A 27,563-nucleotide genomic window follows, 5' to 3' on the forward strand; every position below is an offset into this window, starting at 1 on the left:
GGGAAATGTTTAACAAAATAAACAAAAATACAATACAACATAGACGATGTTAATTTGGGATTTTCTAAGTCTATCTTTAGTCTGAGGGACCTGTTTCTATTTGAGTTTGGTACCACTGTTATAGAGGACCTTCCACCACTAAATTGACTCTGGGGTTGTTACCCATCAACCCTAACCTTTCCCCACCTAACTTCCCTATTACTATTGAGGACAACACCATCTTCCCAGTCTGCAACTTAGGTGTCACCTACAACTCCTCACTCTCTCATGCTTCATATACAATCTGGCCAAGGCCTATCAATTTCATCTTTTAATATTTCTTGGATATTTCCTCTTCTCTCCTCCACCACTGATAGCACTCTAAGTGTAAGCCCTCCTCCTCACCTCAACCTGTTTGAGGCTATTATACAATAGCCTGCTGGTGCAGGGGAGATGGGGGGGAGGTTTCCTGCTTGCTTTAAGCCTCCCCCAACTGCAATTCATCCTCTTTAGCTGGTAAAGTGATCTTTCTAAAGTAGAGGCTCAACCCTGTCACACACTTCTCCAACCCCCACTCAATAAATTCCAGTAACTCCTTATCACCTCAAGGATAAATACAAAATCCTCTGGCATTCAAAGTCCTTCATAAACTATCTCCCCACCCCTATCCCTATCCCCACCTTTCCAACCTTACTCCCCACCTAGGGCTCTTTCATGAAGTGACATTTTCCCGCCCCCCCAACCCTAGATGTTCCATGAACAAGACATGCTCTCAGCTCTGGCATTTTTTTTGGACGTTTCCTATACCTGGAATGTTATCCCTCCTCAAATCCACCTTCTGGCTTTCCTGGCTTCCTTCAAGTCCCAGTAAAAATCTCATCTTCTCCAGGGAGCCTTCCCTAACTCCTCTTAATTCTAGAGCCTTCCCACTTTTAATTACTTGCTATTTATCCTGTATATAGCTTGTCTGTATATACTTGTTTGCTTGACATCTCCCCAGTTAGATTGTAAGCTTCTTGAAGGCAGGGTTCATCTTTTGTCTCTTTGTATCTTAACACAATGCCTGAAGTGTCTGACCCTCACCTCCAATGTTCAAAAAACCTCATACAGAAAGCACTGAAGGAGGAAAATAAGAAATAAACAGAAACAGAAAAAAAAACAAACAAACAATTAAGTAGCCTGGGAATGTGTGGGAAGGTCTAGGGGAGAATATAAATTTTAGCTTTTTGAGAGATCTCTGAGAGATTGCCACCCTTCTTCTTTGGGGCTTAGTAAGCATTTTCACCTTCTCATTGCCAGAAAGCAAGACTCCTGCCAATAACAGCACCCCTTGGTCCTTCAAGCCCTCCTAAAGGAAGAGTTATACAATAATCACCGGGTGTTGTGCTGGCAGAAACGTGGAGGGGCCAATCGATTCTAGATTATAATAAGGAATGGGCCATAGTGGGATTGTCATTTTGCCAATGCTCATACCAGTGCCCTCTCTTTTGCCACTGGGCTGCCATCAGACAGCACAGTCCATGTCTCTGTCTGCCAGCCACCATTGCTGGTACTTGAATTTATCCCTACTATTTTTCCTAACCTTGATTTGTTCCTCCCCTCCCCCATCTAAGGTCAATTATTACCCTCCCTGTGCCAGAGGAGGACAACTGCCACTATACTGTCCTATGGGAGCATAGTATTGCCATAAGCCTGCGCACTATCATGCTGCCTCTGTTGAAGCCTGGCCTTATCCCCCTATGTTTGAGTTGAGCATTAGGAGTGATTATGCACTCCCTTTCCTGGGTGTGACTCTGAACCCCCATGCAAAGCCTTGCCGTGGGCCGGCTATGCCACTGCCTTCCTCTGCTATGCATGAACACGATAGATGTTGCTACTGCATGGAGCCTAACTCTGCTTTGATATCCTACAGATGGCTGCAGGGGAGAAAATGAGGCTGGGGTCTTTGCATAGCCCTCCCTCACTTAAATCCAATTCATTTGCAAGTCATGGCATCATCTTCCTGATGTCATTGTCCTCTTCGAGAATGAGGGACAAACCACACACACACACACACACACACACACACACACACACACACACACACCCCAACTTGAGGTGGGTAGTAATCAAAATAAAACAATAAGTAATGAGAAGGGACACCCAGGATAGGCAATGAGGGTTTGTATTATGATAGTAAGTGTTAATGCAAAGTAGGGAACAGTTGTGAAAGAATTTGTGGAAATAGAATTAACAGTCTATAGCTATCAATTGTACAGATTAGATATTAGGGTAAGTGAGAGAGAGAAGAATCAGAGTTGACAGATTACAAGCCTCAGTAACTGGAAGGATTGTGGTGCTCTCAAAAGAAATAAAGAAACTTGGAGGAGTAGGTTTAGGAGGAGGAAGATGACAAATTCAGTTTTGGATATGCTGAGTTTGAGGAGCTAATGGCACATTTAGATCAGAATTTCTTCCCCTGGGCTCTACAGAGAGATTCCAGGGGGAGGGAGAGGGTTTGTGGATATGAAAGGGGGAAAAAATCCCATGTTTATCTTTACTAACATTTGGTTTCTTTTGTAATCTTATTTATTTTTTATGCATTTAAAAACATTATTCTGAGAAGAGTTTCATCAGACTGCCAAAGGGGTCTGATATAAAAAAGGTTAAGAACCCTTATCAAGATAGTGCCATCCAGTAAAGTAAGCAGCTGAATTTAGTCCAAAGACCTGAGTTCAAATTTGGATTTTTTAAATTAATTGTATAGGTTTCTTGCTATTTTAAACTTGACCAACACCAGGAAGTATAAGTATTTCCATATACAAAGAAGAACAGAAAATGAGGATTGTACCTGTAACCTGGGATCTCCATTCAGGAGAATTTGAGGAGGCAGCTGGATGGCAGCATTTGACTTGGGGGGTCAGGAAGTCATACATTCAAATACAGCCTAGGACACTAGCTGTATGACCCTGGGCAAGTTACTTTATCTCTCTCTGCTTCCCTTTGGAAATAATAACACCTAACTCAGTCAATAAACATTGCAGTGCCTGTAATGTTCCCTCCAAACAGAGGGCAGAGGCTATTGATGAGGGGATGTGGTTTTGAAGGATGATGGAGGATAATGGATAACTCCCTTGGTTGTTGTGAGGATAAAATGAGGTAACATTTGTAAAGTGCTTTGCAAACTTTACATATATATTTAAATGTAGAATAAATAAAATATAAGTACTAGTTATATTGTTTTATCTTAACTACAGAATACACTGAGCAAGTTAGCTCCCAAACTATTCTGTTTGTCCCCGTTTCTGGATTCAAATCTCCACTCTGCTACCTACAACCTGTTTGACTTCGGGCAAATTGATTCACCCCTCTGGGCTTTCTTCTCCCATAAACAGTGGGACTTTATCTAAATGATCTCTAACGTCTCTCTTAGCTCTAAATCCACTGAACCCAATCACTGGTGTCTAAAAGTGTGAATAGCTTGGAAAATTTAACTTCAAAAAAGTAGGCTGCTTCTTTCCCATAGTTCCCTATGGAACTAGGCATGGGCCACAGGCTGCATGGGGAGATAAGCCGTGGAAATCAGCCCCCTCTTTGAGCAGCTGCCTCTGGGGCAGCAGAGCTCCGCCAGCGCCAGCTAAGCCCCACCTAAGCCCCAGCCCCTGGCCAAGTCGTCAGGCACAGGCTCTCCAAACTGCGCATGCCCAACATCAGCCTTCTTTCCCCGGAATAGGAAGAATTCAAGCATGGAAAGCTAAGATAAGGAAGGGGGGGGAGAGGCCCGATTCAAATGCCTCCTCTTTCTCCTTTTACTGGAAGAAAGACGGTCTTTTTCTTTCACACAGATATAATAAATGTTCAGTGTCTCTCTTGTACTCGATTTTGCTGAGGAGAAAAAATAGGGCTCCACGGACATGGAACGTCGCGTTCCCCCCGCACCTTGGATCCGTCCGGAACCGGGACGGAAGCGGAAATGGCTACGGGCTGTCAGGGTTTCCTTGGGTTGACTATGGAGGGATTGTGTCAGCCGCCGCAGGAGGCCAAATCCGAGGTGAGGCCGGGGCTGGGAGGGGGCCGGGCGAGGGTTGGGGCGGCTCTGTAATCCGGACTGATCATTTCTAAACTATTTCTTGTTTCCTTTGCAGGTCACTAACCAGGTGAGTAGTCTCTGGCCCCGCCCACTTCGCCCGTCCCCCTCATAGCCCCGCCTTTTCAGCGCTTCCTTGCGTGGTCCCGCCTTCTCTCCTCCCTGTCTCTGCCCCACTGGGGGTCAAGCTCTTCTCGTCTGAGGCCTCGCTCTCCACGCCCCCACCCCGCTCCGCCCCCTGTCCCCCAGCTCCCTAACCTTGCTGCTCTTGGCACGCAGCACCCTTATCTCCCGCCTCCGTGCTTTTGCCCAAGCAGTGCCCATACCCCTCCTCTCACCTCCGCTCGGGCTTCCTCCAAGTCTTAGCTCACATCCCCTTGCACTACCCACCTTTATGCAGGAGGTCTTTCCTACTTTCACCCGCACCTCCACCGAATTGCTAGGGCCTTCCCTCCGAAACCCACCTCCGTCTACTCTGTGTGTGTCTTGGATGATTGTCTCCCCCAATGGAATATGCACTCCTTGAGGGCAGGGACTCTATTTTTGTCTTTCTTTGTATCCCAAGAGCTCGGCACAGCGTCTGCTACATAAGAGCACGTAGTGAATGCTTGTTGATTGACTGCCAGTGAGAGACCTCTGTGATATTTTTTTCACTTTGTACCTGCCTTAATAGTTAGTCTCTGTCATCTCAATTCATAACCTCACCACTCTAACTTAAAGTTCACGTAGAATTCCACTCTGATTAAAATCCCCCCCCACACACATTCTTAGTGTAGGATGCTTCCTTCAATACTGTTGAGCTATCTCTAATAACTGGTTGTATTCCAGAATGTGAAATCTGAAGTAGAATTGAACTCTCTATACTCTAGGTAATGCAAATTTTATTTCCTTGTACTGGTATGTTTTGGAATTACTTGTCCTATGGTCATAATCTTATACTTGGCATTATTTATTTTTTAAACTTCAAAATGGCATACACGGGTGTTTGGTTTTTTAAGCATTTGAGTCTTGATCTTAGGTGGCTTTTAATTTTCTGTGCACAGATCCTAGGCTAACAGGATATACAACTGGAAGAAACCTTGACGACCATCTAGTTCAGCTGCCTTTTTTGTTTTTTTTTTGTTTGTTTGTTTGTTTTAGGCAATTGGGGTTAAGTGACTTGCCCAGGGTCACACTGCCAGTAAGTGTCAAGTGTTTGGTCTGAGGCCGGATTTGAACTCAGGTCCTCCTGAATTCAGGGCCGGTGCTCTATCCACTGCGCCACCTAGCTGACCCCTCGGCTGCCGTCTTTTACAAAAGAAGAAATTATTACCTTTTTTTAGTATGTGGTACTGGAAAGTAACTTGTAACTTGTCTTTCCTTGTCCATTTAGCAGAATTTCCACTATTTGTTGATAGTTTTTCTTGCTTCCTGTCAACAGAGCACAGTTGTTTGTTTTTTTCTGTACCTCTATTGTTTCATTTTAATCTGAGACTTATATAAGAGCAAGACTTGGAACAGAACAAGTGATTTTTCTTATGCTTTGATGTCCTTATCTCACATCCTAGTAAGACTGAGAGTTCCATACAACCCAGTTGGCTTCTTTCTTACATAGTAATGTACCCTATTTTGTCTTGGAAGACCACATCTGAAAATAAATTCATAAGTTCTGGCAAGTCCTGCCAAACTTTGAAGTCATCAGCTACAAGCCTACTAATAGATGATGTCTGTTCTCTGAAGGACCAACCTGGGCTAAATTCACAGAAGCTACTCACAAGAAGGCACCCCATTTTGAGGGCAAATGTGAAAGGAAGATGATGAAAGTATTAAAATATACCAAACTCCTTACAGTATCTACATGTTTGAGGCCTATTTATCTACCAGCACTGAGTTTATAGTAAGGAGACTGAATCTCAGCTCTACTACTATCAGTGTGAACCACAAATAAATCACTTCAATTCTGAACCTTAGTTTCTTCATCCATAAAATGAAGGCATTGGATAAGATGATCTCAGGGATGCCTTTTAGCTCTTTGGGGGGCCCTGTGTCATGAGAAGAACCTCAGGAAAATTGGCCAACTGTTCTACCCTATTGTTGTGCCCTTTGCCATAAGAAATAATCAAAGGTTGACTATATTTGGAAAGCATCCAGAAATTTGCATGTATTTAATAGATATTCTACTCTCCATTTTTTTTCACACCTACTTTTTAATTTCTTGTTAATCTTCCTTTCAGAAGCACATTCCAATCACTCATTACTTGCTTCCCAGGTAATGAATGCTGAGGAAATTCAGTTTGCCCAAAATATTAAGCATATCTGTTATATTTTTTAAAATTGTATAATATTTTGAAGTCAGATGCATTATTTACACCATTTCCCCCTTCTAGATTAAAAATGAGAAGAAATTAGGTTTTTAGGTTCTAAGATCCTTTCTGAAGGAGAAAATTTACTTCTAAAATAACTGTTTCAGTGGTCAAAACTGCCACTTATTGTGACAATGGAAAAACTAGGTGATTTTGCAGAGCATCTTTAATAGCCAGATCCATTTACTAATATTGTGATAGTACATAATTGCTATTAAATACTATTAAGCATCTTGTTTTCATTATTTTATTATTTTTTCTAAATATAGCTTGAGCCTCTAACGATATATGTTTTAAAATAACAGTGTAGAATAGTAAAAAAAAGAGCACTATTCTTGGGGGTCAAAAGAGCTAACTTTAAGTCCTAGTAGTAGCAGTTTTCACTTAGTCAAATCAATAAACATTTATCAGTTACCTACCATGTGCCAAGCACTGCAAGGTTCTGGGGATACAAAGATAAAAAATGAAATCATCTCTGCCCCCAATAATCCTACATTTATCCTCTCTGTACTTCAGTCTCTCCATTTATAAAATGGCAATAATAATACTTGCAGAAAAGTGCTTTGTAAACATTACAGCAATATCTAAATTTAGATTAGTAAATAAGTAATTATACTAATAATTGATTTGATTAGGTTCATAAAATGGAAGCAGTACTGGTATTTTGGCAAGATTATAAGATAATAAGCATTTGCATTACAAATTAATTTTCATGATTTTTCTGTTGTGAAAATGAGTGTTTTGTTTTAGAGATTTATGATTTCTTCTGTGGAATGGGCCACTTGAGGATGCTTGCAAGTTAAGGCTGAATGAGCACTTGTAGATGGAATTCCTGTTCAGGAATGAGTTAGGCTATCTGACTTTTGAGGTCCTTTCCATCCCTAAGTTCTCTATGGATACTCCTTTTACTGATACATATCAAAGCCACTCCAGCTTTAGAAGATAATCTGGGGGAGTTTCTGTACCCCCTAAAAACTACCTTATATGCTGATTAACTTTCCTGGTGGTGAGTCTTTCCAAAATTAGCTAGACAGTTTCTTGAGTAACAACAGATATGAAGCCTAGCCCAGGGCCCGTCAGTACTCAGAGTCTTTCTAGATTGGTAGGACTTCCCAGAACTTGTACTTTACTGACATAGCTTTAAAAAATTAAAAGTCACTTCCATGTTACAGTAAGGTATCTGAATAGCACTTTAGAAGAGGCTACAAATTTTATTTTTCTAATCAGTTACATTTTTTATTTTGTTGCAGAGTCTTAAAGGTTATATTCATGTCCAATAAATTTCTGGAATGCTTGCCAAAGATGGTACCAAATTCATATTTCTGTGGCTGATGTTACTGTACACCTCTCTTGACTATTTGTCAATTACTGCTGCATCATTAGTTGCAAAGTTATGAGGAGGACCTGGGTTTTTAGTCTCTTGGTCCAGAGCCGAGGAGGACTTGGGTTTTTAGTCTCTTGGTCCAGAGCCCATTCCAACTGTACTATGCAGCTTTCCTTAGGTAATAGAATAGCTTTAGGCAAATAGCTTACTCTGTCCCATTTATCAAACACGTTTCCATAGGTAAATATTGGTTGTAGAAAAGTTGACTGAGTCCTTATTATAATAGTAATTCCCACTTCTGTGGTGCTTTAAAGTTTACAGACTGCTTTACTTGCAACGATCCTGTGAGTTAGGTGTAGTGTAAGTATTGGTCCTGTTTTTGAGATTAGAAAACTGACTCAAGGAAAATAAGTTGCTTATGGTTACATACCTGGGATTTAATCAAACCCAGGTCATCTGACTCTAAATTAAGTGTTCTTTCTATTATAATACCTCCATCTAACTATATGTCTTTTGAATTTTGTCTAATACTCGTTTACCCTTTCCAGTTTGTGCAGTACTGGTTTAAATCTGTCTGTAATCATTGAAGAAGTGGTAGCTTGTACTTGATGGTACATGATTACAAGAGTAATAGTCACTTTCTTGAAATGCCACTAACCATTTCCACAAGTTATAAAATAGTGTTATCAGAGCTAACACCAGTTATATAACTCAATAATCTTTTGTTTGGTTGTATTTATCAAATAAGATAATATTTATAAAGTGCTTAGCACAGTGCCTCGCACATAATAGGTGCTATATAAATGCTTATTCCCTTCCCTTTCCCATTTGTGGTTTTGAAACTTCTGTAGTTCACAGCTTATGTTTTTAATATTATAAAATTTCCAGAGATCATGTAATATAATAAGGTTGTTAAATAAATGGATCTTTCATTTTTGTGTACAGTTAATATCCCCAGAGTTCCAAGTTGAATGCAAAAAAGAACTTGTTCTTTTTACCATTGTTGAATCATGAATATGTCTTCAAATTCTTCCAAAAACTACATAGCACTTAGATCATGTATGGCAGACATATTTCTGCTTTTGAAGCTTCAGATTTTGGATATCAACATTGAAATACTCAGCCCCTTTACAAAAACATCTTTGAGTGATGTCTTCCAATTGCTTGTGCATCATCCATGTGCCCTCAAATTCCTCCTGCTAAGGCAGTTTCTGCCTAAGCTGCTGATGAACACAGATTCCCAAGGTTGGTGGGAGAGGATCAAATCTGGTATTGGTACAGTTTTTTCTGTGCCCCACCAATGCTTCATGAAATCAGAACTAAAACCTAGATTTTTTCATTCCTTGTGCATTGCTGTTCCTGTTTTCCTACTACCTGTCCATTTTTTTATCTGAAAAGAACCGTACAAGTTACACAGAAGCCAATATTAGGGGAGCCTAATGCAAAAACTGCAACTTGTATCTGACTTTTTTTTTAAAAAAAATTATTCCTTTTTTCTAGGATTACAAGAGATTCCTCACTTGATATTCTTCTATCTATAGCCTACTTTTCTAAAACTGGAAAAAATATGAAGCTACTAAGATGAAGAGTATTTTTTGTCTTTTGGGCTCTTTTTTGTTTGTTTTTCATTATCTTTTCCAGTTTCTCAGAGTACATTAGAGAGGAGAAAGAAAGTGGACATGAGGGAGAACCCAATAAAGGTTCTCTTTCACTATGGACATGTTGTCTTGTATATAGAAGTATACTTCAGAAGTAAATTTTTCCCTGTATTGCTCAAGTAGTTAATACTCTTTCCTCTCAGGCCTTCCTGATTATTGTTTTCCTGGTTCTTTGCATCAGTTCATGTCATCCCTCACTTCTCTGTATTCTCTGAATACAGAGTGTAAATCGATTAATTGATAGAGCATATGTTAAGTACTTACTATCTGCCAGAAACTGTGCTAAGCACTGAGAATACAAACAAGTTAAAAATTACAACTTCTGCCCTCAAGACACATTTTAATGGGAGAAGACAACACATAAATGGATTCTGGATGAAGGGAGTAGAAGGTAGGGAAGTAATTAAGAACAGCCTTGAGGTCCCAGGAAGATAAGTTGAAAGCTGACTTGTCAAAGTCGAGAGTTTTTCCAGGGGCAAAGTCTAAGTTTCCCCTGAGGATAACATATTCATGATTCCATATAGCACAGTAATATTTGATTATATTAATGTGTGATATCATCTGTTTTAAAATACTGTAGGGTTTGTTTTCAGCAAACTTCCAGCAAAAATTGAATTAGGAATAATTTCTGATATAATTTATTCAGATATAATAAATTCAGATATAATTTAGTGGGCTAGTATTTCTGAAAATGGGTTTGTGGGCAGCTGCTAGTATTGGTTGTGTCACTCAGTAAAGCTATCTTTTCTCCTTCCACTGCTGTCTGGAGAATTTATTGGGTAAATGAGGCATCTGCTTTTCCTGTTGTTTTGGCTACAGCCTGTCCTTCTTACTCTATAAAGCCTTTGATTGTAAATAGGATAATTTTGTCTCATCATGCTTAGCAGCAGAAATGTGATTTAAATAACCCACTTATTCAATATAAATCTACAGGAGGAGCCAGACATGTGACTGCTGACAGTCCTGGGATGATTTTTCAATGGAGTGCCTACCTAAGGGGCAGTTAACTTTAAAAAAAAATAGTTTATTATTGTTATTTTCAAATAACAGTAGTTTTTAAAAACAAATCTGTCCCTCTCACTGCTACCCTGCCCTCTAATAGAGTGTTTTTTTTAAAAATGAAAACCAAACCCTTTACTATATATCTATATAGTCTGGCAAAACAAATTCCCACATTAATCATGTCTAAAAATATACATATGCATATATATGTGTATACATCTATGTGTGTGTGTGTATATATATATATATGTATGTACACACACATTTCTGCATTTTAAGTTTCTCACCTCTGGCTTGTTTCATCATTCTTTTGGACTTGTGACTTACTACCTTAATCACAATTCTAAAGTCTTTCAAAGCTATTTTTCTCTACAGTGTTATCATTTTATAAATTTTTCTAGTTTTGCTCACTTTGCTATGTATCAGTTAATAAAAGTTTTCTCAAATTTCCTCTGAAATTGTCTGTTTTGTAATTTCTTATGGCACAATGATATCCCATTATATTAATACACCACAATTTGTTTAGACATTCCCCAAAAGAAGTATACTCCCTCAGTTTGCAGTTTGGGGCTATCACAAAAGAGTTTCTGTGAATAATTTTGTACATATATATCCTTTTCCTTTTTCTTTGATTCTTAGGGATATAAGATTGCTAGATAGGGAATACCCAGTTTGCTGACTGTAGACGTAGTTCCCAATTGCATTCCAGAATGGTTGGACCAATTTACAAGCTATACTAACAGGTCATGAGGTACCCACCTTCCCACAGCCCCTCCAATATTTGTCATTTTTTTTTCTGTCACCTTTGTTATTGTGGACCTTCACAGTTGCTTTAATATTCATATATTTGTTAGTGATTTAGAGCATTTTTAATGTGATTGTTCATAGGTTGGATATCTTCCTCTGAAAGTACCTATTCATATCCTTTGATCATTTATCTGTTGGGGAATGTCTCTTAGGTTTATACATTTAAATCAATTCCTTTTATATCTTAGAAATGAGACCTTTATCAGAAAAACTTGTTACAAATATTTTTTCCCAGTTACATGTTTTACTTCTAATTTTTATTGCATTCAATTTGGAAAAAAATTTTATATAGTCAAAATTGTCTTTTTCACCTTCCATGATCGTATCACTTGTTTCTTCATGACTCTTTTCCTATTCATAGTTCTGAAAGGGAATTTCTTCCTTATTCTTCTAATTTGTCTGTAATGCTTCCTTTAAATCTAGGTCATATATCCACTTGGAGCTGATATCTTGGTGTGTAATGTGAACTGTTGATCCATCCAGTTAACTTACCATCCATGTGACTTTAGAGACAGAATAATAAAGTAGGAAGTGTTATTTGTGGAGTCAGGATCTGGGTTCAAATTCTGGTCATACCACTTACTGCTTCTGTGATCTTTGATTTGTTATTTAACATCTCTGAACCTCAGTTTCCCTGTTTGTAAGATGAAAGGGTTACACTAGATGACCTAAAGTTTCTTCCAACTCTAAATCTCCCATCTTGATTGTATAACCTTTGACATCAGTCATTTTCCCGTCCATACCCTAGTTCAGCCCTTATTACCTGAAGTCAGGACTATTAGCATAGTCTTCTAACCGGTCTTCATGTCTCAAGTCATATCTTTCTCCATTATGTTCATTAATAAAGTACTTTACAAACCTTAAACTCATGCTATATAAATGTTAACTATTATTTTTGTCTTGTATATTGCTACCAAGTTAATTTTCCCCAAACACTGATTTCATAATGTCGTTCCCCGGTTCAAAAACCTAGTTCATTTTTGTCCAGTTCAATGTGTCTCTATTGCCAGATGGTGATAAAGCTTCTTAGAATGGCATTTAAGGTGCTTCACAATATGGCCCCAACTTGTATCCCAGCTGGGGAAGGACTCAAACATATCAACGATGAAAGTGTATAGAAATCTATTTGAAGAGGTAAAAGTTCATCCCAGGAAATCATTACTAGATCAGGGGTCAAGATACAGGAAATGGCAGGGAGACACTGGTCTGATTCAATCTGTGTTCCAAGAACACCACAATTTCCTAACCCTACCTGAGCTCCTGCACTGACTTGTTGGTATAGTCAAGTTGAGGGCTACTGTGTCTCCTCCTAATTTAACCACAGTTGTAAGGCTGTGGGCTCAAAATGCAGTCTACTTTTCAACCTTATACGTAAATAAATTCTCCATGTAAGGAAGACTAGTCTGTTTATTCTAAGGCCTGCCAATATGCTTTAAACATTGATACCTCCATGCTTTTACTTACCCCTATCCACATCTCAGTCTATTACCATATATACCCTTGGAATAGCCTCCTACTTCCTTTCTGTATTTGAATTATATCAGTTTTTCAAGATCCAGCTCAAGTCTCACTTCATGAAGCTTTTCCCTAACTACTTACCCCATACTGATCTCTTCTCTAAACTGTTGGTAGCATTGTGGTATAAAGGAAAAGCCACTGACTATGGAGTCCAAGAAAATGGGTTAAAATCTCACCTCTGAGAGTACCTTTATGACCTTGGGCAAGTCACTTAAATTCACGGGGGCCTCAGTTTCCTCATCTGTAAAATGAGAGAATTTGATTAGATGGCCTCTTACGTTCTGTTCCAGATCTGCATCTGTTATTCTATAGAATTCATTATCTGTATTTCTAATTTGCTACTTTTCACATTGTATATATTTTTGATGTATTATATTAATTACATCATAAGTGCCTTTGAGAGGGGAGGGAAGAAGACCCATCTTAAACTTTTCTCACCCGTGGTGCTTAGCACTCTGTCTTCTCTATAGTAGGTGATCAGTAAACATTGCTTTGGTTAGCAGAATCCACTAAATAACTGGGAAAGTCACGTCACCTATCTGGGACTATTTCCTCATCCTCATTTGAGGGTGTTTCTAAAGTCCACTTATAACTCTAGAGCCCTATGACATAAGCTAATAAAAGAGAATCTGCTTCCTCCAAGAAAACTGCTGCCATCCTTATCACCAAATCCAGTGACTTCTTCTTGTGTCTTCATCTTCCATGATCTCTGTAGCATTTGACACTGTAGAAGATAGTCATATCTGTTTTCCGTGACATTGTACTCTTAGAATTTTTCCCAATGACTGTTCCTTCTTTATCTTTTTTTTTTTCCTAGCTCTTCATCTTTTTCCCACCCTTCAATGTAGTGGACATTCTCTAAAGGTCTCTCTTAAATCTGTTTCTCCTTTTTCTACACTTTATCCTTTGGGGATCTCATCCATTCCTGTTGTTTCAATTATCATCTATTTGCAGATGACTTCCTATCCTCAATTTCTATCAGTAGTTCTAGTGCTATATCTAAATGCCTGTTGGATAGCTTTAATACTATAGTTAATTGTCCTTTTTCTTATTAAAAGATAAGCTTATTGAGTACAGAGCATAAGTCCCATATTTTTTTAATCTCCAGTGCCATGAACTTAATAGTTGAAATGTTAATTGAATCAAATGTTCAGGAGACTATCCCTAAACTTTTGGTGTCAACATTGTCAGCAACCACCACAGCTCACCTGTGGTGCCAGTTCATGCAACAAATATTTAGCGAACATCTGCTTTCTATGTGCAAGGTGTTATGCAGGGTGCTGTGGACGCTCAGAGCCAGACCTTATGGAGCTTAAAATGTTGTAATTGAGGTAAGATATAGCTGCAGATGTAACAGGAAAATATAATTCTAGATACTGTGCTTTCTTAGTTTAGTACTTGAGGATGACAGTATGATCATTGTTCCAATGAGTGTGACACCTCTAATTTTTTTTTTTTAAGTTCGCATAAATCCCAATGAGTAGAGTTGGAGTAGGATCCAAGACTTCAGCAGTAGCTTTGACCCAAATTGTCCCAGAGACAAGCAGGGGCAGCTGCTGGATTGAATCTTCCCATACATTTCTTCTTAGAAAAGGACTTCTCCTTCCTTTTATGCAGAAATAGTGCTTATCTATCAAGAAGCAAAGCTATTTGCCTCAGTCACATAAAGCCTGTCTGGACAGATCCAAGAATAAGAGCTATAGTTTATCTTGGCCTGCTTTAAACTATGGGAATGTTGAACTATTATTGATAGAAATTTGATGAAGAATGAGACTTTCTCTATGAAGAGAGATTCACAACTATCTGTGCTGTTTCCCATTGTAAGGCCTAAGTGGGAGGAGGGAAGTGCTTAGGCTCAAGTGCATAAGCAAAATTGAAGCTCACATTAGGGAAAGTGGCAAGGCTATTCCTTTCTTCCACCTCAGTTACTAATCCATTGACTAAAGGCATGTGTGTGTGTGTGTGTGTGTGTGTGTGTCTGTGTGTCTGTGTCTGTTGCTCTGTGTAATTTTGACAACATTGTTGTCAAAGAATCCCAGCTCTCCTACTTCTCATTGCATCTCCTAGATAAGTCACTTCTCTTCTGGGGAACTCAGTATCCTCAACTGTAAAATGAAAGGATTGGGCTAGATAACCACTAAGGTTCCTTCTAGCTCTAAAAATATCAATGATTCTTCCCTACGTTTTTCATCACCTCTCTCTAGATGTTTAGTTTGATTTGAACACCATTCTCTTTTGCATTAAATTAAGGAGATAAAAAGCTTTATAAGGAGTAAGTTCTTTGAAGTGACAATTCTGCATTTGAGGGCTTATAAATTGAATTTGAAATTTTTCCTAGATCAAAAAGGGAGAATTATTCTTTAGTATAAATGTTTATGTCATGTAGTGTTAAGTTTATTCATTGGCTAATTTTTCCATGTTATCTTCATATAAATATTGAGTTGAAACCAAAAGTTGGTGTGGGAGAAACAGAATTTAAGCAGCTTTGTGTATTCAAAACAGTCTTGTTGATGCTATGTACTTGTTTTTGTTACAGCTTCTAGATCTTCAGTGGAAAATGGGTATGGCGGTGAGCTCAGACAGTTGCAGATCTCTTAAGTCTCCTTATGTTGCAGTGACATTAAAAGTGGCAGATCAGTCAGGCCAGATTACAAACAAGTCCTTTGAAATGACAATTCCACAATTTCAGGTTTGTCACTGAATTAATTTGAATTTTCTTCTAGGACATTGTCGCTTTTTAAAAACACAGGGTTTTTTTGTTTTTAAATTAAAAAAGAAGCATTGTCCTTATTTTAAAATATGTAAATGTTATTTTAAAGTATTAATTGAAATATCTTTAATTTATTAATACACAGAATCAGAAACATTTTTTATCTAGGGATTTGGCAAAATGCATTTGCTTCGATGTCCTGTATGAAAGCAGTGTTAATTGAACTTTAACATCTGGCCAGAATTTCAAAAGCTTTCATCTTTTATGGATATATTTAACCAATATTCTTTTTTTTGTACAGGGGTATAGATGTACCAAAGATTGACTTTCCTCCTAGACTTATCTGCAGGAAATCTAAGCAGAATTCAACTTAGCCTCAAATTGTACTTAACATTTTTCTGACAGAGCCCTGTGCCAATTTGAAACATCAAAATCTGAGTGGCTTTGTATCAGCCAGATACTTGTGTGAATGCTCTCTTTGTATCTGGAGACACACTTTCAAAAAGAGTTTGTAGCCAGTACCCCTCAACATTTAACTGCTTTGATGGCTTCCTTTTTTTATTTACCACTGGTCTTTAAGATTTAAATTTCTAAAAATCCATTTGGTGAATGCAAAGATCATATCCCAGCAACATTTGCTGACATTGTCTATATTTTTGTAAATATGTCAGGAATTCTAAGCAAAACAACTGTAATCACTCAAGTGGAGAATAAGTAGCTATTTTACAAACCAAATTAAGAAAAATTATTCCCAAGGTTTATTTTCAAGAACAAATTTTCACATACTCTCCAATGCCACTTTAATTACTTAGTATAAACCACATTTTTAATGGTATAGTTTTGTCTTAGAGTTCCATTTCAAAACAAAAAAATTCTAGTCAAAAATATATTATTAATACTGACCTCTTATAAAAGGACTAATCCTTGAATTGAAATAGTAAAATGCACTTTTGTATATCCTTAAATTCAAGTTTAGGTCAAATATCTTCAGAAAACATAATTTTAACATGTTCTCAAACTATCTAGGCAAGCAAAACTCCCTACCTAAATTTCAGATTTAGCCTAATGATGTATTGTTAGGTAAATTTAAATCCATATTGAAGCTCAACATTTTAACAAACTCCAGTTACATTTGACAAAACAACTTGAATATGAATATAGATTGAACATTATTTTCTTTTTTTTCTTTCCAGTATTTCTTCAAGCAGTTCAAAGAAATGGCTGCTGTTATGGAAACTGTGTAAGAACTGCCTTTGTTGCCAAGTCTATATAACGTTTGTAAGATAATGTATGTCACTTGATGTAAATACAATTGTGTAATGATTAAATGCTATTTGTTAAATGAAGATATAATTTCTTTGTCATTTTCATAGGATGAGATAGTACAGTGTTTTGGGTCTTTATTCATGTGTTACACTGCCCCAGAATCTCGTATCATCTAAATAAATGTGGTATTGACAGTTACAAATAAGCTTGATGAAACAAAAAAGCTTAAATAAGGAAGTTCAAAAGAACATGCAGTAATTTGTAGGATTAGTGAAACAGTTGATGTATAAGAGAGGATAGAAAAAAATAACTTAAGAAGTTCAGGTTCAAAAAGTAGCTTGATCAAAATATAAATCTATAAAGCTATTCACATATTAGACACTGGATAGAACTAACCTTGGGTGGTGACACAAGCAGAGAGAAGATGGACTCCTATCTCGACCAATCTGTGCAAACACATTCTGACTTCTTTGCCTTGGAGTTAGAAAAAAAATTTTAATGCGTTATCTTACTAACTAATATGATTTGAGCAAAGATACGGCATTGAGAAGTTACGCAGAAATAACTATCAGTGAATTTTATAGCAAATTTCAGGAAGTATCTGTGCAAGATTTCATGGTTAAGAAATGGTATTGTTTTGGAAGTGTTACCTAGCAAGGGTATTTGTGTTCAAAATGCTTACAAATATTTCCTTATGCCTTAATGATAGGATTATAGATTTTAGAAATAGAAGGGACTCTGTGGGTCAGCCAGTCCCCCATTTGAGGCCCAGAGAGTTTGTAATTTGCCTGGAGTCATATTGATAGGAAGTGAGAGGGCCAAATTTGAACCCAGGTCCTCTGACTCTAAATCCAGGATTCTTTGCACTGGACTACATTACTATAGTCTATATACCAGGAAGATATGTGAACCGAGAGTTAGGAGACTTGGACTTTGGTCTCCATTCTGCCACTAAGTTACTTCTTAGTTTAAGCTGTTTGATCTCTGTTATATTTCCTTACTTGTAAAATGAAAGGGTTCGACCAAATCTCTGAGTTCCCTTCTACCTCTAAAATTTTATAGTCATCGGAAAACCTGAATTACTCTTGTTATGTCAATGAACAGTTTTTCTAAACTTAAACTTTATGTGATAGAGAAAGCAAAGAACCCACATTTATTTCTATGAACCAAAACTTCAAATCTGTCAGTGTTTTCAAAAAGGAGCATGGATGGATCATTCTGTTTTCAGGTAATAGCATGGAAAACATTTTGTGCCACAGATTTGAAAACATTTGAAATTTAGAGACCTGACCAAAAAAAGCTGTGTCTTTTGATGAAACTGTCTTAATGAAATTATCTTTGCATTTAGTTGGTGGCAAAATACTTGGTCCTACCACCTGAAAAGTGACCCCTCATGGAATCCAATCAGATGCCATTTTGCCAGTTCTACCTCCACATTTGTCACATCCGTGGAATTGATGACATTTGAGTTCAGTCTTGAAGGACAACAATAATTTAAATAAATAGCAGTTTGTGGGGGGAGGAATCCATTTTGGGCACCTGAGAATGGTGTATGCAAGTATGCTGAGATAGGAGAAGCCAAGTTTGGAAATTGTAAATAATTCCAGTTTAAGTGGAACTTAGAGTATGTGTAGGCAAATAGGGCAAAATACTACTAGAAACAGATTGAATTGCAGAAGAACTTAATGCCAAGCTAAGCTGTTTGTATTTTATTTGGTAGTCAATGAGAAGCCTTTTAGATTTTTGAACAAGGGAATGATGTAATCAGACTTGTGCATTAGAATCATTTGAATCATCAGATGACTGAATCAAGAACTGTTTCTTTGGCAGAAATATAGTGGGTTGAATATGGAAGAGACTAGAGACAGGGAGAGCATTTAGGAGACTGTTACATCAGTCCAAGCAAAGGATAACGAGGGCCTGGCCTAGAGTGTTTCAGTAGGAGTAGCAGGGAGTAACTTGATGCAAGAATGAATTGTAATAACTACCAGAATGCAGTTTCAAAACCAACTTTGAACATTAGTCTCCATGCTGCTACACTACCAAAATTTACCAACTGGTATTAATTAAGAAATTTGGAAATTAAAAGATTTGACCAAGAAAACTATGGCCAAAAATTATATCTCATCTAAGACAAATGCCATCATTGAGTAAGTTTTTTGTGTGTTTTATCTGTCACTCTTAAAAACTTACATAGTCATAATTCACTTAATGACTTTAGGCAAGATTATAGAGGCAGTTAATTCTGTAAGACCAATATTTTTTAAATAATTTTTAATTTTCCAAACTCTGTAAACACCAAAAAAATGAACATTGTCATATACAAAGAAGAACAAAAAAAGACTGTATACAAAACCAAGAATTTCCATTATGTACAGCTTTTTCTTTAAGTTTATAGTGAATTCAACATGCCAGTTGCAAAGCTGTCCTGCTTATTTGTGTCTCCCTCAGAACTTCCTTCTCTTGCCTTATTGTTACTATATAAATTGTTCTCCTGGTTCTATTCACTTCTTTCAGGATCAGTTCATCTAAATCTTCCCAGGTTTCATTGAATCTGTCACTTTCATCACTTCTTATGGCACAATAATATCATATTCATGTAACATGATTAGTTCAGCCATTCCTCAACCAATAGGCACCTTCTTAGTTTCTAGTTCATGCAAACAATATTTATGTCAATGCATATCAAAAGAGATAATATTTGTAAAGCACTTACTTAGTACACTACTTGGCGCATGATAGGCCCTTAATAAATATTTGTCATTCCTCAGTCCCCTAATATGGAGGTTGATGCTCAGGAGAGTGGACCCTATACTGAGTCTTCAGTATTAGCTTGGATCATTTCTGGGTATCCAATTTGTAGGCTGGGTGATTAGTTGAATGATGGTTACATTGGGATTTATGTTAATGTACATCTGAATGATGATGATTAGAGCAACTTGTATAGCATATGACCATACTTCAAAGATACTACTGCCTGTAGAGAAATTATTGAAAGGTAATGAATTATACATCTTGGTCAAATTGAATTTGGTTTGCATTATTTTGGATTACAAATACATTAGCAGAACATCATTTTTCAGTCATTAAGGTGTTATGTTTATATATATTATACATTTATATTACAATACTGTCACATAAGTTATTGTCTATAAAGCTCTTTGCAAGGTTTGAGATGCTATTTAAATGTTAGCTATTATTAAAAACTTTAATGATTTCTATATTCTGAAATTCATGAGGGAAAGGTATTTAAATTCTCTATTAAACTTATGGTAGCCTCCTAAAGTATAAAAAGACAAAGAACATATGGGCAAAATTCATCCAAATTTGGGGAATCTTAAAGGAAAAAAGTTTAATATGTATAATGAAAGAAACATTTGATGTAAATTTGGAGGGAAGGGGATGCAGCCATGTAGAAAGATTTTCAGTTTCATATCTGTGATGATCTAGGGAGTGTATCTAAGAAATTGAAAAAAAAATCAGTGCTATTATTTAGTCCCATTTCCATCAACTGTGGATTTCAAGGGGGAGAAAAGAGATGACTGAATATAATTTAATGGGGAGAATTAAAAGCAAGATTTTCCCCTCCTCCTGATACATAATAATAAGTAATATTTATATGACACTTAATAGCACCAAAAAAAAAAAGGCCTAAATTTCTTTGGCTTTTTGGAGGAGTTGGGGAGATGGTGCAAGGTAGGGAAGAGTGACCTAGTATATCTTATGCCATAGTTGTCCTTTACCTACCTCTTCCCATAAGGCCAAGAATACTACTCAGAGGAAGAAACCAATTTTTTTTAGCACAGCCATCATCCTGCTATATTGCAGGCAACAGGGATCATCCATAGGCAGTTGGATTTAATAATATCCATGTGGAGAGTACACGAGCAGTGTCTCGGACCTGGAACCAAGAATGGCACACGAAGCAAGAGAGATCTCAGTCAGAAAAAGTCCCAGCCATGAAGCATGGAGAGCAATGATACATAGAAAGGACTATACTTTTTCACTTAATTGTTGGGAATAATTTGGACTGTGACTCAGGTGATTGAATAAATATGTGCATTATAGAATTTATTTATTCATGAAGTAACAGGAAAATGATAAGCACGGTCTCATTAAAAAATATAATTAGCTGGCCATGATAGAAGATAAAAACAACAGATTAATTGGATCAGGACAATCTGTTGTAGAATTATTAATCAGCCTGTTTAACACTTTAAATATTTGTGGTTTCGCCCATATGGACCCTTCTTCAGCAGGTGGTTTATGAGTTGTGATGGCCTATGCTGGTCTTTAAATGTCAGAAGGCAGTAGTGTAAACCTTACCAGCTTAGTACTTACTGGGCTTCCTAAATAGATATTAAAGAACCCAGAGTAACCTCACTGCAAAACATGGCATAAAGTAGTACTTGAGTGGAGAAGTTAGTGTATCAGTTATTTGTAAATGGTTGTTTTAAAAGTGCTTGAAGAGTTTATTCTCATTAAAGTCATAAATGTTCAACTGACCTTTCCAGCCACATGAGGCCTTTTCTGATACTCGCCTCTCACTAGCTGCTAGTACCTCCCCCTCCATATTACCTTGTATTTATTTTTCAATTGTACATGTTATTTCCCCTGATGAAATGTAAGTTCCTCGAGGGTAGAGCCTTCTTCTTTTTTATTCCCAGAACCTAGAACAGTGTGTGCATATGGTAAGCGTCCAATAAATGCTTGTTCAATAGAATTGAATGTCTTACAAATGGTGATCCAAACTTTGCTTATAACAGCCATTCAAGTAGTTGAAAACCGTTACCATGTTTCCTGTAAGTCTTCTCTTCTTCAGGTTAAACATCCCAGTTCTTTCAGATGGCGTGAACTGGATTGAGACCCTTTACCATTCTGGTTGCCCTCCCCCGGATACTGTTCAGCTTCTCGTTGTTCCTTCTAAAATGTGGAGTCCAGAACCGAACAGGTGACTCTAGGTGTCATCAACCAAGGACAGTCATACAGCAGGACAATAATTTTGCTAGTCTTGAATGCTGTTTTACAAAGTTAATGTTTACATTAACTTTCCTGGCTATCGTATTTACACTTAGTTCACTAAAAAACCCTAGAGTGTTTTTCCAATGAACTATAGTCAATGTTCATCCCATCTTGTACTAATAAAGATGATTTTTGGAACCCAAGTGTTAAAGCAACATTAAGACAACAAACTATTAAATTTCATGTTAGTTGATTTGACCCAATGTTCTGGTCTGTCAAGATATTTTTGAATCCCAACTGTGTCATCTAATGTGTTAGCTATACCTTCTAGCTTTGTGTCTTCTGCATGCAATTTGATAATTATACCATCTGTGATGTAGTAGATAACATGTTGGACTAGAAGTCAGGAAAACCAAGATTTGAAAGGTACCTCTGATACTTATCTTCTATGTGACAGGAGCAAATTACTTATTTTTTCTGAGCCTCAGTTTTTTTATCTGTAAATTGGGGACAATACTTGTAATACCTATCTCATAGAGCTTTTAAGAAAATTAAATGAGATTATGTATTAAAAGTGCTTTGCAAAATTTACAGGACTTTGTGAATATCAGAGTATGGTATTAAGGCAGCATGGTATAGGATAGAGTGCTGAACTTGTAGGGAGAAAGGCCTGATTTCAAATTCAGATCTGTGATGGAACTGGTCAAGTCAATTAATCTCTTTGTAACTAAATCCATTCTCTAGCTCTTAGTTGCTAAGTCATGTTTTATTTGAACCAACCTATCAGCTCTACTGGCCATTTTTATTCTATTCTATTTTGTACTATTTTGTTTGGTGATCTCATCAGCTCCTACGGATTCAAATTATCATCTCTATGGAGATGATTCCCAGATCTACTTATCTAGTCCTAACCTCTTTCCTGACCTCCAGTTTTGCATCTATAGCTATATGCCTTATAGATATCTTAAATTTGATGTGTCTAAAACCAAACTCATTATCTCCCCCCTCCCACTCCCCCAACCTTTTTCTCTTCCTAACTTTTTTTGTTGTTGTTGTTGCTTTGTTTTGTTTTTGTTTTTGCTAGGCAATGGGGTTAAGTGACTTGCCCAGGGTCACACAGCTAATAAGTGTCAAATATCTGAGACTGGGGATTTGAACTCAGGTCCTCCTGACTCCAGGGCTAGTGCTCTATCCACTGCCCCACCTAGCTGCCCCAAAATTGTACCACTTCTGTTTATTTATTTATTTAATCACTTATTTATTTATTTTTATTTTCTTCCTAACTTTCTAATTACTGTCAAGAGTATCACCATCTTCCCAGTTCCCCAGGTTCACAACCTAGGTAGCATTCTTGACCTCTCTCCCCCTCTCTCTCTCGACCTCTCTCCCTCCCCACTCCCCTCTCTCCCTCCCTCTCTCCTCCAAACACACACCCTTCTGGTGTTAAGTCATGTTCACTCTTCTTGACATCTCTCCTATACACCCACTTCTCTCTTCTCACCCTGCCACTACGCTGGGGCAGGCTCTTATCGCCTCATACCAGGACTATTGCAGTGGCCTTTTGTTTGGCCTTCTTTCCTCCTGCCTCTTCCCATTCCAGGCCATTTTCCACTTAGCTATTAAAATGATTTTCCTAAAAAAGTACATCTGACTATCTCACTCCCTATTCACTAAACTCCAGTGGCTCTCTATTGCCTCCAGGATCAAATGCAAATTCTTCTGTTTAGCTTTTAAAACCCTTAATAGCCTAGCCCCTTCCTACCTTTCCAGTCTTACACCTTACACCCCTCTGTGTATTCTATGATTCAGTGATTGACTTCCTTGCCGCTCCTTGCAGGATGTTCTATCTCCAGAGTCCTTGCTTTTCCCACAGCTTACCCCACCCCACCCTTACCTGGAATCCTCTCCCATTTCACCTCTGCTTCCTGACTTTCCTGGCTTTTTTCAAGTCTCAACTAAAATCTCTTCAGTTCTTCTTCCAATACCCCTTAATACTAATGCCTTCCCTCTGAGATTACCTCCAATTTATCCTGTACAGATCGTGTTTGTACTTCATTTTTTTTTTTTTGCAAGTTATCTCCTCCCTTACATTGTGAGCTGCTTGAAAGCAGGGACAGTGTTTTGGCCTTTCTTTGTATCCCTAGTGCTTAGCACAGCTTCTGGCACTTAATAAATGCTTGTTGACTTGACCTGTTCTTTCCAGTCCAAAGCTTGTTCTCCTTTGCAAAGGTAAGGAAAGCAAAATAATAATGATATCGTCACCTTTACTTTACATTGCTTCTGTTCCTGTGCAGTATTCAGCCAAACTGAACTACTCAGTAACTATTGCCTGTCTTAGTAACAATTCTTCTGTCTCCTGTCTCCTCTATCCCAACACTACTCCTCTGTAAGCTTCCAGAGTACCTATTTACTGCCCTTGTGCATGGAATCCATTCATTCCTCAACTCTGGTTTGTTAAAAATCTTTCTTTCTTCTTCAAGGTTTAGTCTACACTACCACACTCTAACTTGTAGTGTACTAATCCGTGTACATATCCAATTCCCCCAGCGGACTAACCAGTAGAGAACAAAGACTATGTTGTTTTTCTTCTTAGTATGCCTAGTGCTTCGCACAAAGTAAGCATTTAAATGCTTGTTGAATCATATCCCTTTAATGAGTTGATATACAAAATCAAGAAGCCTGAGAAACATCTTTGAAGACATACCAATGAGAATTGATGATATATTTCTGTCACCTTAGGGAGGCAACCTTACCCAAATGTAAAATTCTCAGTTATATCAATATATTATTACTTTGGCTTAATTGGAAGGGAAAGCCATTCTAAACTAGTGAAAAGTTTAAATTAGGAATAGATCTTAAAACAGTTCCATTGCTTTTGATTATAATAGTAAGCTATTACCTTATAGAGATTTAGGGAAGTTGTTTAGGAAGGAACAGCTTGAAGTTGACTTAGTATAATTTAATATATAATAATATAAGTATAAATATAATTAAAATATAATATAAATAAATTCTAATATACTTAGGGGCACTTAATAACAGCTTAGTAACTTAAGTGCTTGTAAGCACTTTTTTTAAAACCTTGTTTAGAGTGCTGATCTGTTTGGAAACTGTCTTCTTGCACAGTAAAATGACCACAAATTCCAAATTAGAGTGGGTGGTTGGAATTAATGAAGTTTTATATTTATGCTATAAAAATTGACACTTTATGGTGTGAACAATAAAGCAGGGAATCAGATTCAAATGTTTATGATGAGTCAAATTTATTCTTATGAAAATGCTGGTACTCTGAACTATCAGTTTATAAAATATAATCAACTTTAAACCTAAAATATTTAATTCTAGAAAATAATAGAAGTGTTCAGACCCTCTCCCCCAGAGGTCCAACACATGCATGTTAGTGAACATACACTGAGTTTATCTCTAGTTCTTAGCACAGTACTTGGCATATAATAGATGCTTTAAAAAAACGCTTGTTAACTTGTGATTTCTACACTATAGTTGAGTGTAGTATTATAAGTGATGTTGCAGCAAACAACTTAAAAGGAAAAGCTGTGGCTATGAAAATATATCTATAAAACTTTAGGCTAGTAAGTAACAAAAGCACTTTGCAATTGCAATATATTTTTTTTTTTTCAAGAAAGGGAGCCTCAGACATAAAAAATTCTGGAAGTTAAATCTTGGAAGCATCAACAGCAATGAGATCAGCATTCATAAAAATCAATCGTTTTGGCAGGAGCTAACAAAAGTGAATCATACGGGGCAAGCCTGTAGTGCTTCTGTTTATCCTTGTGGATTTGATTTTATGAAGACAGAATCCTTATTTAACTGGTTGCTGTGTACCAGACTCATAGTTATAGACATGAAAAGTCTATAATCCCAACAGATCTGAAAGAGTACAATGCAGGTATGAGCTTAGGGCTTCACTTCTTGCAGTGTTCTCTAGCATTAGCGAAAAATTTATAGATTGCCTGGTGTGATTCACTGTGTGATTTCCACTGAGAAAATAGAATTCAGATATCTAAAAATGACCTTAAAAGGTTAAAGATGAATGAATCTGCATTTCTGGACTATCTAAGGATGGAAAACAAACAAAATAAAACTCTACCAACTCTAATAAATCTCTGGTCACCCTAAATTGTTCAAAATTTGAAAATTTGACCAGAGAAACATTACTAGTCTGATGTCCTTGGGGAAATACATTTAAAACAATGAACAAGGGCACCAAAATCATAGTATGTGAATAGTAGAATTCCACCATAACATGATTCATAATTACATAATACCGTTGGTAAATCATGGAATCATGGGAGAGCCCCAGAACCTCTAGGGCCTACAGTGGCCCCTAAAACATAATAGCATACAGTAAAAGGCCAAGATAATATGATTAGTCTGTAACTGCTTTTGCCAAACCATTCTACTAGAAACTCTGCTGTTCTTTGGCCTGTGAATAAGGATTTTATAACATAGTTTTAATAGTAATAGTTTTTCCTCCGAAATTTTAAATATGAAACTTTGTATCAATATACTATATATGTTAATTTTTCAGTATGAAAATAGATTTGTTTCTTTTGCTTCCAATTTCCCTGATACTTCTTCCTCCGCCTTATCCCAGTGCTATTCCACTCCCCCAGAATTTACAGTTCCCTGGAATATATTTCCAGTTCAAAAGTGTTCCATAGCCATATATATTTGGGAATAAATTTGGGAAGTGATGGTCTATTTACAGCATCACTTGTTTCCTCAAGTGATGGAATATATTCATTCCTTAACTCTTTGTTGTTAAAAAATCTTGTTCCCCTCAACAACACTGTGATGCTAAGTTCCTTTCTTGGTCTTTCGTATATAATTTATCTCCAAAGAACTCTTAGTACTTTGAAACTTTGCCTCCTAAAGTCATCACATTATTAGTAGTTTTTCCTTTTCCATGCAAGAACATGTTGGCATAAGAAAAATCAAGCTGTGTTTATCCTTGTTAACAAGGGTTCTGAAATAAAGCTGTAATTGGTGTTGATTTTGCCATTCTTAAGAGATTATGATTTAGCAGACTAAATTTTATTTAGTTAGTGCCTAATGATTAAATTGAAAGATTGAATCTTCCTGGACCCACAAACATCCTCATAGGAAGATTTCCAATATCATGTTCTCCATAGTGTGCCTTTTAACCCTATTATATTAGTATCATAAAACTTAAAGAAATATTTATCCTCCTGAACAAATGCTTTTATTTCACCCAGAGAAATAGTTCCTGGAAGGCCTAAGGAAAGAAGAGAAATTAATCCATATGCTACCAATTTAGTGATTGATTAACTTGTGTGTATATATATATATACATATATATATATGTGTATGTGTGTGTGTGTGTGTGTGTATGTATATATATGCCCAAACATAGCAACATAAAGATGCAACATAAGAGAATTTCAATATTTTCATGTAAATATTTGATTCCTCTGTATAGTGTATCTTGCATCTGGTAATGGGTAAGAATCAACAGAAATGTCCTTATTCATGATACTAAATTCAAGGAGTCTTAGTAACTATCTCAGAGGGTGTCTAAAGAAAGAAAGAAAGGCAAATACATGTAAGTACCATTTTTTAAAAGACAAACTCTGTGTGTATGTGTGGGGTGGGGTGGGGGGGTGGGGGGGGTGTTTCTTTTCCATTGGCTTAAAAAAAAGAAATCAATAAATCAAAGAAACGTCACCCAAATTGATTTTAAAACAAAGATAAAAACAGATAAATTAAGCAGGTTTCAAGGGAAAATCCTCTGCTCTAGGTTACTAACTACCTCCAGGTAGTTATATTAACACCGTGTGTTATGTAGATGTGGAAAGTCATAATTTATTTGCTTCAGTTTCCTCATTTCTAAAATGGGGATAATAATCCCTTCCTCACAAAGGTAGGTAATATTAATGGGTACTTAGGA

The 27,563-nt window shown here is 37.0% G+C and overlaps 1 protein-coding gene across 2 annotated transcripts; it reads left to right on the forward strand.

Annotated features, from left to right (window-relative positions):
- The first annotated feature begins 3,689 nt into the window (after positions 1 to 3,689).
- COMMD6 (COMM domain containing 6) lies at positions 3,690 to 16,752 on the forward strand. Of its 2 annotated transcripts, XM_027844523.1 has the most exons (5): positions 3,964 to 4,009; positions 4,104 to 4,115; positions 4,874 to 4,914; positions 15,233 to 15,385; positions 16,600 to 16,752. In XM_027844523.1, exons 4-5 carry the CDS (start codon positions 15,254 to 15,256, stop codon positions 16,648 to 16,650), a joined length of 183 nt encoding a protein of 60 aa, XP_027700324.1. In that variant the 5' UTR covers positions 3,964 to 4,009; positions 4,104 to 4,115; positions 4,874 to 4,914; positions 15,233 to 15,253; the 3' UTR covers positions 16,651 to 16,752. The 2 variants fall into 2 exon arrangements, with proteins under 2 accessions (XP_027700323.1, XP_027700324.1); XM_027844522.1 differs by lacking the exon at positions 4,874 to 4,914 and having other exon boundaries at positions 3,690 to 4,009.
- The last annotated feature ends 10,811 nt before the right edge of the window (positions 16,753 to 27,563 follow it).

The sequence above is a fragment of the Vombatus ursinus genome, unplaced genomic scaffold (genome assembly GCF_900497805.2).
Source record: "Vombatus ursinus unplaced genomic scaffold, bare-nosed wombat genome assembly UNPS02014942.1, whole genome shotgun sequence".
Taxonomy (NCBI): domain Eukaryota; kingdom Metazoa; phylum Chordata; class Mammalia; order Diprotodontia; family Vombatidae; genus Vombatus; species Vombatus ursinus.

Excerpts from the sequence above, each read along its gene's own strand:
- COMMD6 (XM_027844522.1), top strand. The coding sequence starts at position 3,932 with ATGGCTACGGGCTGTCAGGGTTTCCTTGGGTTGACTATGGAGGGATTG. Across the intron at positions 15,386-16,599 it reads TGACAATTCCACAATTTCAG|TATTTCTTCAAGCAGTTCAA; the intron begins GTTTGTCACTGA and ends TTTTCTTTCCAG.